We start from the raw sequence: 13,731 nt of genomic DNA on the forward strand, positions 1-13,731 counted from the left end.
GGGTCTTCAGACTTTTCTCATTTCCAAAGACAGCACTTTAGATTTTTCCAGAGTTTGGAAGGAATTTGTTTGATCTTGTGATGGGAAAGTGGAGTGGAAGGCTGGACTGCTAAATAAATATTTACGGGAGTCTGTGAGTCGCCTTCGAACATACCCCTCTGCAGTCACACAAACCACCTGGACCTCAGAGGAGAACGCCTCAGCAACCATTCAAATCTGTAGTGACACGCAGCGATGTGTGCCTTTAAAGGTGGGTGGGCGAGGGTGTGTGTGTGAGAGTGTGTTTGTGGGTGTGTCTGAGGAGAGCATAGCAGCTGTGTGTCAACACAAACAATTCTGCCAAAGCTAGTCCAGAACTATGCTGGAGTATTGAATGTTTTTTTCTCTTCTAAAATAAAATAGTTTGGAAGAGTGAGCACATCTGTTTGAAACAAAGATCAATTTGTTTTGCTTAAACTTAAAAAGATGGATTAGCATTTTGAGGAATCAAAATGAATATACAAGAACAAGTTGTAAAAAGGTTCTTTATTAAAAGAATGTTTGAATTATTCATTGACTGTTTATGTCTACACAATTGTACATCTTTTTAATCAATGATATAAAAACAAAAAAGATCTTGACACACCCATGTGTCAAAGGTTCTGAGGAGAAGTGTGAGCTGACTGTCGACACACTGACGCACTAACTGCATGCTGCTGGAAAAGGCATTCAAACACAGGCCTCTCTCCAAAAACAAACACACACTATGTGTGCACGAGTCAAACACACCCTCTTAACCCACGAGGACATAGAGAGAGAGAGAGAGGAACAGAAGAGAGAGACACTGAGAGACGAAAGGAAATGAAAGAGGGATAGAGAGAAGAGGGAGGTTGGAGAGGTGTGGTGCTGTGTGGTGTGCTCAGATTTTACGTTTCTTCCACTCCGGTTCTTTGTCGGCTTCTTCATCCGATGACTCTTCCTCAGCGAATAGTGGCTCAGGCTGTGTCCTGAGAAAAGAGGTGAGAGAGAGAGAGAGAGAGACAGAGAGAGAGAGAGAGAGAGAGAGAGAGAGAGAGAAATGAAGAGATGAAGGAAGAAACGGAAAGAAAATTAAAAAAAGGAAGATGGATTAATCCATTTCCTTTACGTATCACGTAATTCTGACCGGCGATTAAGACCCGACATCTGCGCCCGAGTGCCTAAGTCTCAGAGGGAACATGATCTTGGACGGGGAAAAATGCAAAAGAGAATTACATCCCCTCTTGAACTGTAAGCAGGTATTGACTCTTTATGCAGCGGTGACAGGCACAGGCACTGACAGGTCCTTTAAATTCACCATTGCCAATTAGAGTCACTCCTGGTGGTGGGAAAGAGAGATAGATAGAGAGGGAGAGAGAGAGAGAGAGAGAGATAGAGAGTGAGACAGTGAGAGAGAGTGAGACAGGGAGAGGGAGAGCAAAAGGGATATAGAGGAAGAGAGAGACAGAGAGAGAGAGAGGGGAATGGAGAGAGAGACAGAAGCAGAGAGAAAGAGGGATGGAGAGAGAGAGGAGGAGAGAACCCGCAACGTATCCAGCACATACTGAAGGGTTGACAGACTTTTTTGCTGTTTTGACAGCAGCTTTTAAGCTTTCCCAATTCCAGTTCACCACTGTGAGCTTTGATACAGTACACCGGTACACCCCCAAACAAAATGTCAGAAAGGCTGTGACATTGATGTTCAGTTACTGGGCTGTGAGATGCATGCTTTTCAGACAAATGTATCTTTCAAAATGGACACTGCAGGACAGGGGGACAACGAGACCTGCAGCAGAAACAATGCTGACCGAGGACACAGGATACATGCTCTGTGGTTGAAACTTAACCTCTAATCTTCATCTTAGGTAGCCAGTCCACATTTGAAGGGCAACGAGTGTAGATGTCTATCTCTCTCTCTCTGTGTGTGTGTGTGTGTGTCAGTCATCAGTCGTCCGACACCAACAGGAGGCAATTAGCTAACTGCTAACTGAAGTCTGTTAGTGTGTGTTAGTGTGTGTGTGTGTGTGTGTGTGTGTGTGTGGGTGTAAGTCTAGTGCTCTGACTCAGAGCATGGCAATTAGGCCACTGGAACAAAAGGGGTAACAGGATCATTTGGCCAAGCAGTTCTTCCTGAGACCAAGTGCTACAATGACCCTTGTTAGTGTCAACAGACGTATTACCTGTAATTGAGTGCTATACTGTATCTGTGTGTGTGTGTGTGTGTGTGTGTGTGTGTGTGTGTGAGCACGTGTGCTTTGGCTAAATGGCTATGCGGGCATGGATAAGGTTACAGTGGATCAACGCTCCATGGAGCCATCAACACTCCTCTTCACAGGGCGCCAAGACCCAACTGCTCCTTTCAACAGCAGCATCACATGTACCGCTTGGACCCCGTCGCTGCCGTGCCGAAGTGACGTTTATATTTAGCTATTCCACACCAGCTTTCTTATTCAAAGCAAAACCGCAGTGCTGTGGGCACTTATAGACTTACCTGGAAATTGAACCTATATTGATGGTATTTCTGGAATCGCACTGGTTGAGTGGCAGAGGCATTTGTCCTTGAAGTGGTCATAGGCTGGTTCCGAATACTAACATTTTAAAACTTTTGGTGAGGCTGAACTAGCTCCTATAAGACTAACTGCAATTGTAAACATCCAAACAAACAAAGCAATCAAAAAAAACGTCAAGATTTTTAAAACAAATTTAAACTCGGGTCAGTCTGGGTTGCTTAACCGTGTCCCACAGTATTCATATTCAGTCATGATCAAAAGTCTTGAGGCACAGTATTAGCAGCATGTAAGAGTGGAGCTAGCCACTTGTAAGAGGTAGTCTGTTGATAGTATGATCACCAAGACATGTGAAAAATGTTGTACACACATGTACAAACAGATACAGATATGCTGTGTCTGCCGCAGACAACTAAGAAATATTGTTGACAACAGCCAGGAGGACAAGAGGGCCGATTTCTGCATCTCTGTAGACACAGGACAGCACTGATAGCTATGATTAAGCTGTGCTCATCTCTGTAGACACAGGACAGCACTGATAGCTACAGTATGACTCAGCTTCTCAACACTACCCATATTGCAAGGCCAAAGCCAGGCATAGATCTAGAAACGAGGGCAGTGGTAACTGGGGCTAGCATAAAAAAAAAAAAAAAAAAAAAAAAAAAAAAACAGATACTTTTTACGTGGCTGCCTGGCTGCCACTAGGGGACATAGAGGAAGAAGTCGAGAAAAGGTTGTGCACGGAAAGTTTCGTTTTAATTAGCGGCCTCGGCGCGCGTGCTGTGCGGCGGCACGCTCATGCATAATGCATGATCCAACAGCAGAGGCAGCAGCAGCGGCGGCAGGAGCCCTCAGACAGTCTGCCGAGGTGACAACGGGGCGCGCTGGCCTAAAAACACAGCCGGCCGGTCGGCCGCTCCGCCAGCGTCGTGTCCAGCCTGCTCCCGTTTCCCACCAGCGCCGAGGAACTAGCCCACACACACACACACACACACACACACACACACACACATAGGCATGCAGAAAAAGGAGGCCAAGCCTGTGTGTGTGTGTGTGTGTGAGTGGGAGTGTCTGTGAGTGTGGGTGAATGTGCCTGCCGTGTGGAGGGGGGGAGCATGGCGTGAAGCCCTGGAGGTTTTAAACCCGCCTGTGCGTGCTCCACACTCTACCCAGACACTGCTTCAGCAGGGGTCATCTGTAGCATGGCAGCCCCACCAAACACACACACACTACCACCACCCCCCCACCCCCCAGGTAAACATTTAAAAGAGAAAGTGAACAAGTGCAAGACACCGAAGTCGGGGCATGCGTGTGTGTGTGTGTGTGTGTGTGCGTGTGTGTGTGTGCGTGTGTGTGTGTGAGAGAGTGTTTGAGAGAGAGAGAGAGAGAGAGAAAGTGTAAGAAACGACTGGAGAGAGAGATGTCGGATATAGCAGAACTGACAGCGTCTTATCAGCTTGCCAGCGCTGGCTGGCGCGGCTTCAAAAGCGGCTAAAAGCCAGCGGCGTGATAAACATGGGCGCGCAACACCACGCAGGCAGAGAGGCCGCGCGTTCAAAAGTGACCAAGACGGATGGCTTTGGACATGTTTGAAAAATCGCCTCTTTTACTACCAATAAAACAGCCTTAGCCGCCATGTTGATAGAAGCTGTTTAAAGCTTGGGGAGATGTGGGCGGGGGGGGGGGGTGGCTAGGGGGATTCACCGCACACATTGTAGGAGGCACAGACTCCTCTGTGGTAAACTAAAGCTTTATTAATAGTGGAAACAGCAGCAACTATGTGTTAAGTGGGCCAGCCAGATAGACCAAGCAGACTGAAGCAGGCCATGTAATGAAGTTATACCTTGTAACAGATGCATGCTGCACACTAGTGTTAGGTCTTCCAGTGTGTGTGTGTGTGTGTGTGTGTGTGTGTGTGTGCCTTGTGCATATTAGTATGTTGCCTGCAGCTTACACATGTGTGCACAGCAGTGTAATGTCTGAGTGTATTGCTCCTGTGTGTGATTCCACACAGTAAGGTGTGTAAGTCTGTGTGTGTGTGTGTGTGTGTGTTTTTGAGTGACCGAGCGAGTGAGCGTGTGTGTGTGAGAGTCCCAGCTGGACACCTGATCCACAGGTGCGCCAGAACAGCTTGTTAAACTTTCATGTGTGTGTAAGGCCCTGGGTGTGAAGGTGTGTGAGAGACGGTGTGACCTGCAGCCAGCTGCTTTATGAATGATCACGCACGCACACATACACACACAGACATATACACACACACGCACAAGCACACACCACACTCAACAATGGGGCCTGCACAGCTCTCTGGTTACAACGCAGAGACCTACCTGCTACCTGTCTGCGTCACCAAGGAGTGTGAGGTGTGTGTGTGTGTGTATGCTCCTTTCTGCTTACCAGGTGGCTTTTACTATGAGACTGATCTCTGCTAACACTTGTAAAATTCCATGTCACCCTGACCCTGTGTGCAACCTCATTTATGGAGTCAAGTGTGTGAGATCATGTATGCATGCAATACTGTATGGGCAGTGTGTGTGTGTGTGTGTGTGTGTGTGTGCAAACCTGAGTTGATTTAATTGTAACTGTAAAGTGTTGATGCTTTGAAGTATGCCAGGGAGAAAAAATACGAATACGTGTTTGTTTGTTTTTTTTTTTTTGTGTGTGTGTGTGTGTGTGTGTGTGTGTGTGTCCACATACTCTGTGTATGCTGGGGCCACCCAGTATGGGTTCTCTTCTGCCTCCTTGGCGTGCCGCAGGATGGCCTCGCGCGGGTTGCTGTCATCGGTCTTGTCCAGAGCGATGTTCTTCACGATGTACGAGGACAGCGTCCCGCCATGGGCAGCCACGCGACCACCTCGCCCTGCACACATACGTGAGCGTCACACATACCCTATGAAGTAGCATAGCGGCTAAGGCACTGGGCTAGCAAGTAGTAGCCCGAAATGTTGAGGGTTCAATTCCCAACCGCCACTGTTGTACCTTTGAGCAAGACAACCCCGAGATTCTCTGGGCAAACTAGCCCTTCTAAGAATTGACGTATGTAAGTGGCTTTGAAAAACGTTAAGTAAGTAAACATACTGAGCACATTGGCGCTTTCCGCCAAAGGTTCTAGAGCGTAGCGCTCTAGAATCTTTGCTTTTCGCTTTATACTTATTTAAGCATTTGGCTGTCGCCACTATCCAAAGCCACTTACAGATCAGTGATAATTGCTGGGGCAGGTCTCCCTGGAGCAACATGGGGTTCCCATTTGCATGAACTGCGACCTGTTACAAAATGGGACTTGATCGCCAGATCACGTCATCCAATCCCATTGAGTAACAGGTCGGGTCTCTACTCAGGTAACTGGCGGTACATATGCAACCCAGACGGTAAGCGCCTTGCTCAAGGACACAATGTTCAGAGGCAGGAATCGAACCCATGACCTTCTGTCACTACTGCATGCTCCACGTACAACACTACCACCACCTCCTTATATCACTGTCTAGTTATGATGTCCAGTCCAGCTTGAATTTCCCCTTGGGGATCAATAAAGTGTCTATCTATCTATCTGATACACACTGGTCATTCATATGAGAACTGGATGCCTTTCAGCACACATGCATCCCTATAGGATACTCTTTCTCAACACTGGGCTACGGCTTGGAGTGGACTAGGGACCGTAATGACAGTCTGGACAGAGGAGACTCTCTTGGCCAACACAAACACACCCAAACAAACAAGACTCTGTGAGAACTCCACTACAGAAGGCAGTGATCAGGGCATATTTACATTGTGAGTAAACACAGGCGCCTGGCTGGAGGACGCAGTGTTGAGAGGGGAGAGGGGCTGGAAGAGGAGGACGGTGCGGCTCACTCCTGCTTATCTCAACGTTCAATGCGGGATGATGCACACTGTAGTTTATTTTCTCAAGAGGAGCAACAATATTAGCAGGGAAAAGCCTGAGAAATTATTTAAAAAAAGACTCAAATTCCCAGACTGCTGAGCAGCTTCCATTTCCTAGGACTAGGACACTTTTCTTTGAGAAGCTCATAGCTTCTCTATTTAGCAACCTATCTCTCTCTCGGTCTGTCTGTCTGTGTGTCTGTGTGTGTGTGTGTGTGTGTGTGTGTGTGTGTGTGTGTGTGTGTGTGTGTGTGTGTGTGTGTGTGTGTAGGAGTTGATTTAGAGTGCTTCGAGAGGTGGTCTGTGGGTGAGGAACTCAGCACTGGTATGCTGCCAGTTCTTCAGTGTAATTGTACAGCATGTTTACACTCCTCCCCATCCAAACACTACGGGCAGAGGGGCCCTATTCTGGGATAGATACACACCCCTGGATTGCTCAAGCCTTACCTAGATGTTTGGACCAGTGTGTGTGTGTGTGTGTGTGTGTGTGTGTGTGTGTGTGTGTGTGTGTGTCATTGTATTTTAATGTGTACTGTTGTTGACTTTGTAAAGTGACCTTGAGTCTGAGAAAGGCTCTATAAAAATAAAATGTATTATTATTATTATTATTATTATTATTATTATTATTATTATTATTACTATTATTATTATTATTACTGTAAAACAAATAGCCTCTCGAGGACAGTAACGTATATTAATGTTACAGCTAAAGCTATAGCTACTCATCTACCTAAGGTTTGGGATCACAATGAATCAAGGAGACTGTTTCCAACAAATTCACAGCAATGTTGCCCTGATGGCCTTTGTGTGTGCTCGTGCGACCCTTGCACTAAACTCTTTTTTAAAAGGGTCTAGTACAGTGCTGACGTTCTTTGTTTGTGTACATTCCTATATTACGACTCCTTATGAACACAGTCGGAGTCGGAGGTTATTCATTAGTTATTATTCATTAGTTCTGTTGACCCCGGTATTAAGTGGAAAAAGGATAAAAGGATATTATTTCCACAAGCACATAAACACAGGAACATAGTGTCATTATGAGACATTATCATATTTTATGAGGTACTGCAGATTTACAATTTATCAAGACTGTTACAAGATTTATAAGACCATAGAAGTAGACAAAGTGAGAAAATGAGCAGACAGAGAATGGAAGGAGGAAATAGAAGCAGTGTGTGTGTGTGTGTGTTTTTGTGTGTGTGTGAGAAAGTGACAGAAAGAGCAGTGTGTTTGTGTGTGTGTTTTTGTGTGTGTGTGAGAAAGTGACAGAAAGAGCAGTGTGTTTGTGTGTGTGTTTTTGTGTGTGTGTGTGTTTTGTGTGTGTGTGAGAAAGTGACAGAAAGAGCAGTGTGTTTGTGTGTGTGTTTTGTGTGTGTGTGTGTTTGTGTGTGTGTGAGAAAGTGACAGAAAGAGCAGTGTGTTTGTGTGTGTGTTTTGTGTGTGTGTGTGTGTTTTTGTGTGTGTGTGTGTTTTTGTGTGTGTGTGTGTGTGAGAAAGTGACAGAAAGAGCAGTGTGTTTGTGTGTGTGTTTTTGTGTGTGTGTGTGTTTTTGTGTGTGTGTGTGTGTGAGAAAGTGACAGAAAGAGCAGTGTGTTTGTGTGTGTGTTTTTGTGTGTGTGTGTGTTTTTGTGTGTGTGTGTGTGTGAGAAAGTGACAGAAAGAGCAGTGTGTTTGTGTGTGTGTGTGTGTGTGAGAAAGTGACAGAAAGAGCAGCATCCATCTGAGAGAGAGTGAGAGGAAGGGCAGGGGCCTTTGGAGATGGTGAGAGGGGGCAGGGGACTCACCTGGCCCAGAGACGGGCGGCTCGGGCTTGTGGGACTTCATCGGGTCCAGACGGTCCTTCTCCAGCTGCTTCCGTGTGCTGCGCTGCCGGGCCTCTCGGAACATGGGCAGCGCGTGAGCTGCGCGCCACACACACACACACACACACACACACACACACACACAGGAGTGTCAATAACATCATGTGAGCAGCAATAATAATAATAATAATCGTAATAATAATAACAACATCAACAACCCAACACAACCACCACCTCAGTTTAACAGATCAAATGCACACAAACACACACACACACAAACATGAATACACGGCACACAATATCTAGACACAATAAGACATGCTCATGCAAAGATCAGGACAGTTCACACACACTGCATGTTTGTCCTAACCTCACATACACACATTCATATCAGCATGTGTCACAGCACATGGTCATCAGCCACAGGAGCATATACACATCGCATGAACCACAACATAAACACACAGACACACACACACACACAAGCAAGACTCCTCCACTTCAAAGGCCACCACAGCAACCAGACAGGTAGTAATCTACTTAAGGAGCGGATGTGTTGCCGTTATTTACACACACTTTCACGCTTTACCAATTAGTGTGTGTGTGTGTGTGTGTAGAGAGAGAGAAAGGGAGAGAGAGAACGAAAGACTCCAGTACTCCAGGACGAGACCCGCACATACATACACACACACACACACACACACACACACACATACATACACACACACACAGCTGGCCAGATGGAGCGATTTTCCATTCGGAGAGCTGGGCGGTCAGTGCGGGCGGGGTTGTTAATTCCTCGCTGGGCCGTTCACTCGCGCATGGCACGCGTCATTTGGCAAAAAGGTTATCGGTGACAGGCCCCTCCATCGTTCCATCTCTCGGCGTTCTTTTTTCACCTGCCCATCATTCACCTGCTACCGGTCACCCAGCGATTTTTCCACCGGCTGCGAGGAGTCCGCGTCACAGACTGGCCTCAGCGTTTGGCTAGGGGGGCGGGCAAAGTGCTAGCTAAATGTCAGCGCAGCGTTGAGAGCAAGTGTGGGCAGTTAAGCAGGCGCGCTGACCGAGCACTGGCCTCACCAAGGGGCATGTGAGCAGGGTGATTAAAGTGCATTAGAAATGCCACGAGTTAGAAGCAGGTGGAGCTTGGAGTGTGTGTGTGTGTGTTTGTGTGTGTGTGTGTGTGAGTGATCATGCAGGCCTGAGCTGACTATTTTTGAGTGCTGTGTGCAGATGTGTGTGTGTGTGTGTGTGTGTGTGTGTGATCACGCAAGCTGGACATGGGAAGGGGATGTGTATGTGTGTGTGAGATCATGCGTACCAGGCATGGGTGTGAGGGGGTATGTGTGGATGTGTGCTGTGATCATGCAGCTTGTGTATGGGGTGTAATTGAGTGTGTTTGTGTGTGTGTGTGAGAGAGAGAGGGAGTGTATGTGTGTGTGTGAGAGAGAGCGAGTGTATGTGCGTGTGTGAGAGAGAGTGAGTGAGGTGCGTGGCAGAAGAGTGGCAACAGGAAAAACCAGTTGCTAATGGCTTGGCACCCTGCAGGGCAAGCGGACTACTTATTTCATAAACACACACAGTCTCTCTCTCTCTCTCCTAACCCCCTCTCACTAACCCCCACCATCTCCATCATTACTAGTCACTCATCATTTCATTCTTTCCTATAACAGCCCCACCCCCACAACCCAGCACCCATCCTTAGCTAATGGGGCCAGCACAGCTCAAAAGGGGGCAATGCATGCATCCCTGTGCATTGTGTGTGTGTGTAGTGTGTGTGCTGTATGGGTGTCTTGCATTGTGTGCGTGTGTGCGTCTCCGTGATCTATATCACAGTGACCCCATACACACACACACACACACACACACACACCACCGCCACTACTAGCATCATCAGCACTTTAGTGGTGACAGATGGGTTGTGGGGACAACGGTTGCCACGCAGCACATTTGAGTGATAGCTGAGGAGGAGGGGCCACTCACGGGTGATGATGTAGTCCTGCGTCAGAGTCTCGGCCTGCTTCTCCTTCCGCTTGCTCTTCACCACACACAGCTTGGCCCCCCTGGAGGAGACGAGGAGAGATGAGGAGAGGACAGCGTGTGTGTGTGTGGGGGGGAGTGTAAGAGAGAAGGAGAGGACAGGGTAGGAATGGGGAGGAAAGCAGAAGAGGGGAGGTGAGAGGAGAAGAGGAGAGGAGAGGAGAGGACAGAGTGTGTGTGTGGTGGTGTAAGAAAAACAGAGGAGAGGAGAGGAGGATGTGAGAAGAGAAGAGAGGATATGAGAGGAGAGGAGGAGAGGAAAGGAGGAGAGGAGAGGAAAGGAAAAGAGGAGAGGATAGGGGGTGAGAGGATGTGAAAGGAGAGGAGAGGAAGGGAGAGGAGAGGAGAGGAGGAGAGGAGAGCAAAGGAGGAGAGGATAGGGGGTGAGAGGAAAGGAGAGGAAGGGAAGGGAGAGGAGGAGGAGAGGAGAGAGGAGGGAGGAGGAGAGGATAGCAAAGGAGAGGAGGTGAGGGGAGAGGAAAGGAAGGAGGGAAAGGAGAGGGAGGAGAGGAGAGAGAGGAGAGGAGAGGAGAGGAGAGGAGAAATTATTGTTGATTTATTGTCATTGTGCCTAAAATCCCAAATGCACAGTGAAGTAACAAGCAAAGCAGTTATAATGTTGACAATAGATTATATTTCCATCAGCACTCCCAACAGCCTTTATAACAACAAGAAAAGAAAACTGATTCAGAACAGATCTCAGAAAGCAAATATGCTGGGGTGGTAGTTTCAGCAGTGGGCTTTCGCTTGCACACACACACACACACACACACACAGAAACAGAAACAGAGACAGAGACAGACACACAGACACAGACACATAAGAGGGGAGGGTAGTGAGAGGGAGAGGGAGAAATTATTGTTGATTTATTGTCATTGTGCCTAAAATCCCAAATGCACAGTGAAGTAACAAGCAAAGCAGTTATAATGTTGACAATAGATTATATTTCCATCAGCACTCCCAACAGCCTTTATAACAACAAGAAAAGAAAACTGATTCAGAACAGATCTCAGAAAGCAAATATGCTGGGGTGGTAGTTTCAGCAGTGGGCTTTCACACTCACACACACACACACACACAGAAACAGAAACAGAGACAGAGACAGAGACAGAGACAGAGACAGAGACAGAGACAGAGACAGAGACAGAGACAGAGACAGAGACAGAGACAGAGACAGAGACAGAGACAGAGACAGAGACAGAGACAGAGACAGAGACAGAGACAGAGACAGAGACAGAGACACACAGGCATCGAACCACACACACACACACACACACACACACACACACACACACACACACACACACACACACACACACACACACAGAAACAGAAACAGAGACAGAGACAGAGACAGAGACAGACACACAGACACAGACACATAAGAGGGGGGAGGGTAGTGAGAGGGAGAGGGAGAAATTATTGTTGATTTATTGTCATTGTGCCTAAAATCCCAAATGCACAGTGAAGTAACAAGCAAAGCAGTTATAATGTTGACAATAGATTATATTTCCATCAGCACTCCCAACAGCCTTTATAACAACAAGAAAAGAAAAACTGATTCAGAACAGATCTCAGAAAGCAAATATGCTGGGGTGGTAGTTTCAGCAGTGGGCTTTCGCTTGCTCACACACACACACACGCATGCACACACACACACACACACCCTCGTGGTCTCTCTCTCTGGACTGGTTGACTATATTAGGCTGTTGGGATGCGGCTTGAATCGCTCAGTCTCTGTGTGACAGATGGACCACTGCCAAAGGGGCCTGTGGTCGCCCATGTGTTTAGGTGTGTGTGTGTGTGTGTGTGTGTGTGTGAGTGTGTATAAGCCTTAGTGTGTGTGTGCACGTGTGTGGGGTTGGGTGCATATGCCTTTTCTGTCTGTGTGTGTATGTGTGTTCATGTATGTGCACCAACGTGTCGTACACACATGTGCATGTGTGTGTGAGAAATAACTAGTGTGTGTGATTGAAAAGTTGCAGTGTGTATGGCAGAGGGTTGCGTGTGTGTGTGTGTGTGTGTGTGTGTGTGTGTGTGTGTGTGTGTGTGTGTGTGTGTGTGAGAGAGAGAGAGAGAGAGAGAGCCCGCTGGGGGAGAGAGCACTGGCTGCATAAGTCAATGGAGTGATGTGCTGTGTGCTGGTTCTGTGTGTGCATATGCGTGTGTGCAACAGAGAGATTGGTGTGTTTGGTTTGGTTGCTGCACATGTGGATGTGTGTGTGTGTGTGTGTGTGTGTGAGAGAGGGAGAGACCTTGAACTCCACTAAGCTCCAGCTTTCACTGTGATGAGAGTATCGTTATACAAACATCGCTTTCTAGAGACAATGCATGCAAATTTCACAGGCTTACAGCATGTGGGATCATGTATATTTCACTTACACACACACACACACACACACACACACACACACACAAGACTAGAACAGAAACAGAAACACACACACACAAACACACACTTGAATGACACGCAACACACGCTTCTACTGAGCACTACATTGACAAAAATAGCCCGAACAACTCTCTCCACTCCACATCTCAAACTACAGTGCAATACAGTACGTCATAGGCATATTTCAGCACTAACCACCGTCATAGCGAGACCTGAGGTCATCACTAAAATGGAGTAGGCGATGTGCTCTCTGACCGTAATGGGGGTCAACGCTTCTCGTCACCGAGACCTGGATGGTGGGAAGGGTGATCTCATCCACTACAGTAAGCTACAGTATATATTACCAGAACTCTGTTACAGCACTTCACCCCTTACACACACACACACACACACACGCATGCATGCTTAGCAATGTCACAGTGTAACAGCTGGGAACTGTCCAATCCTAGCAGATGTGTGTCCAGTGTCCACCTGGTGCAAGCGGATAAAAACTGACCAGTGTGTGTACGTGTGTGTGTGTGTGCGCGCGCGTGTGTGTGTGTACGCATGTGTGAGTGTGTGTGCGTGCATGCTTGTGTGTGTTTGTGCCTATGCGTATGCATGCATGTGTGTATGCGTGTGCGTGTGTGTGTGTGTGACTGCGTGTGCATGCATGTGTGTGTGTGTGTGTGTGTGTGTGTGTGTGTGTGTGTGTGTGTGTGTGTGCGCGACAAAGTGAGTGTGTCAAAGGTTTTGGTTGGCTGGTCATGGGGGGGGGGGGGGGTTGGAAAGCTGCTTAACATCCAGCTGTTCAGTTGCCACCCTACGTTCTGGAGTACCATACACACACACACACACAAACACACTCACTCACTCACTCTAGTGTCACAACCACCGCTGGATACTGAGAAAGCAATTCACCAAAAGATAGACAATCCGGCAGCTGATCCACTGGCGAACCTAAACTCCAGCGATGACGACACCCACTCAGTCTTGAGAGCACCCGAAGGGACCGGGGGTGGCACATCCCACCCACAGAATATAGGCCCACACGGCCCACACGGAACACACACGGCCCACACCCCTTTAACCAAAGCGACTTACTGGGTGCATGCGGAACTTGGCCTCACCC

The 13,731-nt window shown here is 47.6% G+C and overlaps 1 protein-coding gene across 1 annotated transcript in view; it reads right to left on the reverse strand.

Annotated features, from left to right (window-relative positions):
* Positions 1-510: 510 nt before the first annotated feature.
* The window catches only part of LOC125288955 (WD repeat-containing protein 70), a 58,527-nt gene continuing 45,306 nt past the window's right edge, over positions 511-13,731 (reverse strand). The window contains exons 14-17 of the mRNA XM_048235670.1: positions 10,172-10,313; positions 8,168-8,284; positions 5,199-5,361; positions 511-986 (exon numbers count right to left, since the gene is read on the reverse strand). Of these exons, the coding sequence (XP_048091627.1) occupies positions 899-986; positions 5,199-5,361; positions 8,168-8,284; positions 10,172-10,313 (510 nt within the window). The 3' untranslated portion in view covers positions 511-898. The remainder of the gene's footprint in view (positions 987-5,198; positions 5,362-8,167; positions 8,285-10,171; positions 10,314-13,731) is intronic.

This window comes from Alosa alosa, chromosome 23 (assembly GCF_017589495.1).
Source record: "Alosa alosa isolate M-15738 ecotype Scorff River chromosome 23, AALO_Geno_1.1, whole genome shotgun sequence".
NCBI lineage: Eukaryota > Metazoa > Chordata > Actinopteri > Clupeiformes > Clupeidae > Alosa > Alosa alosa.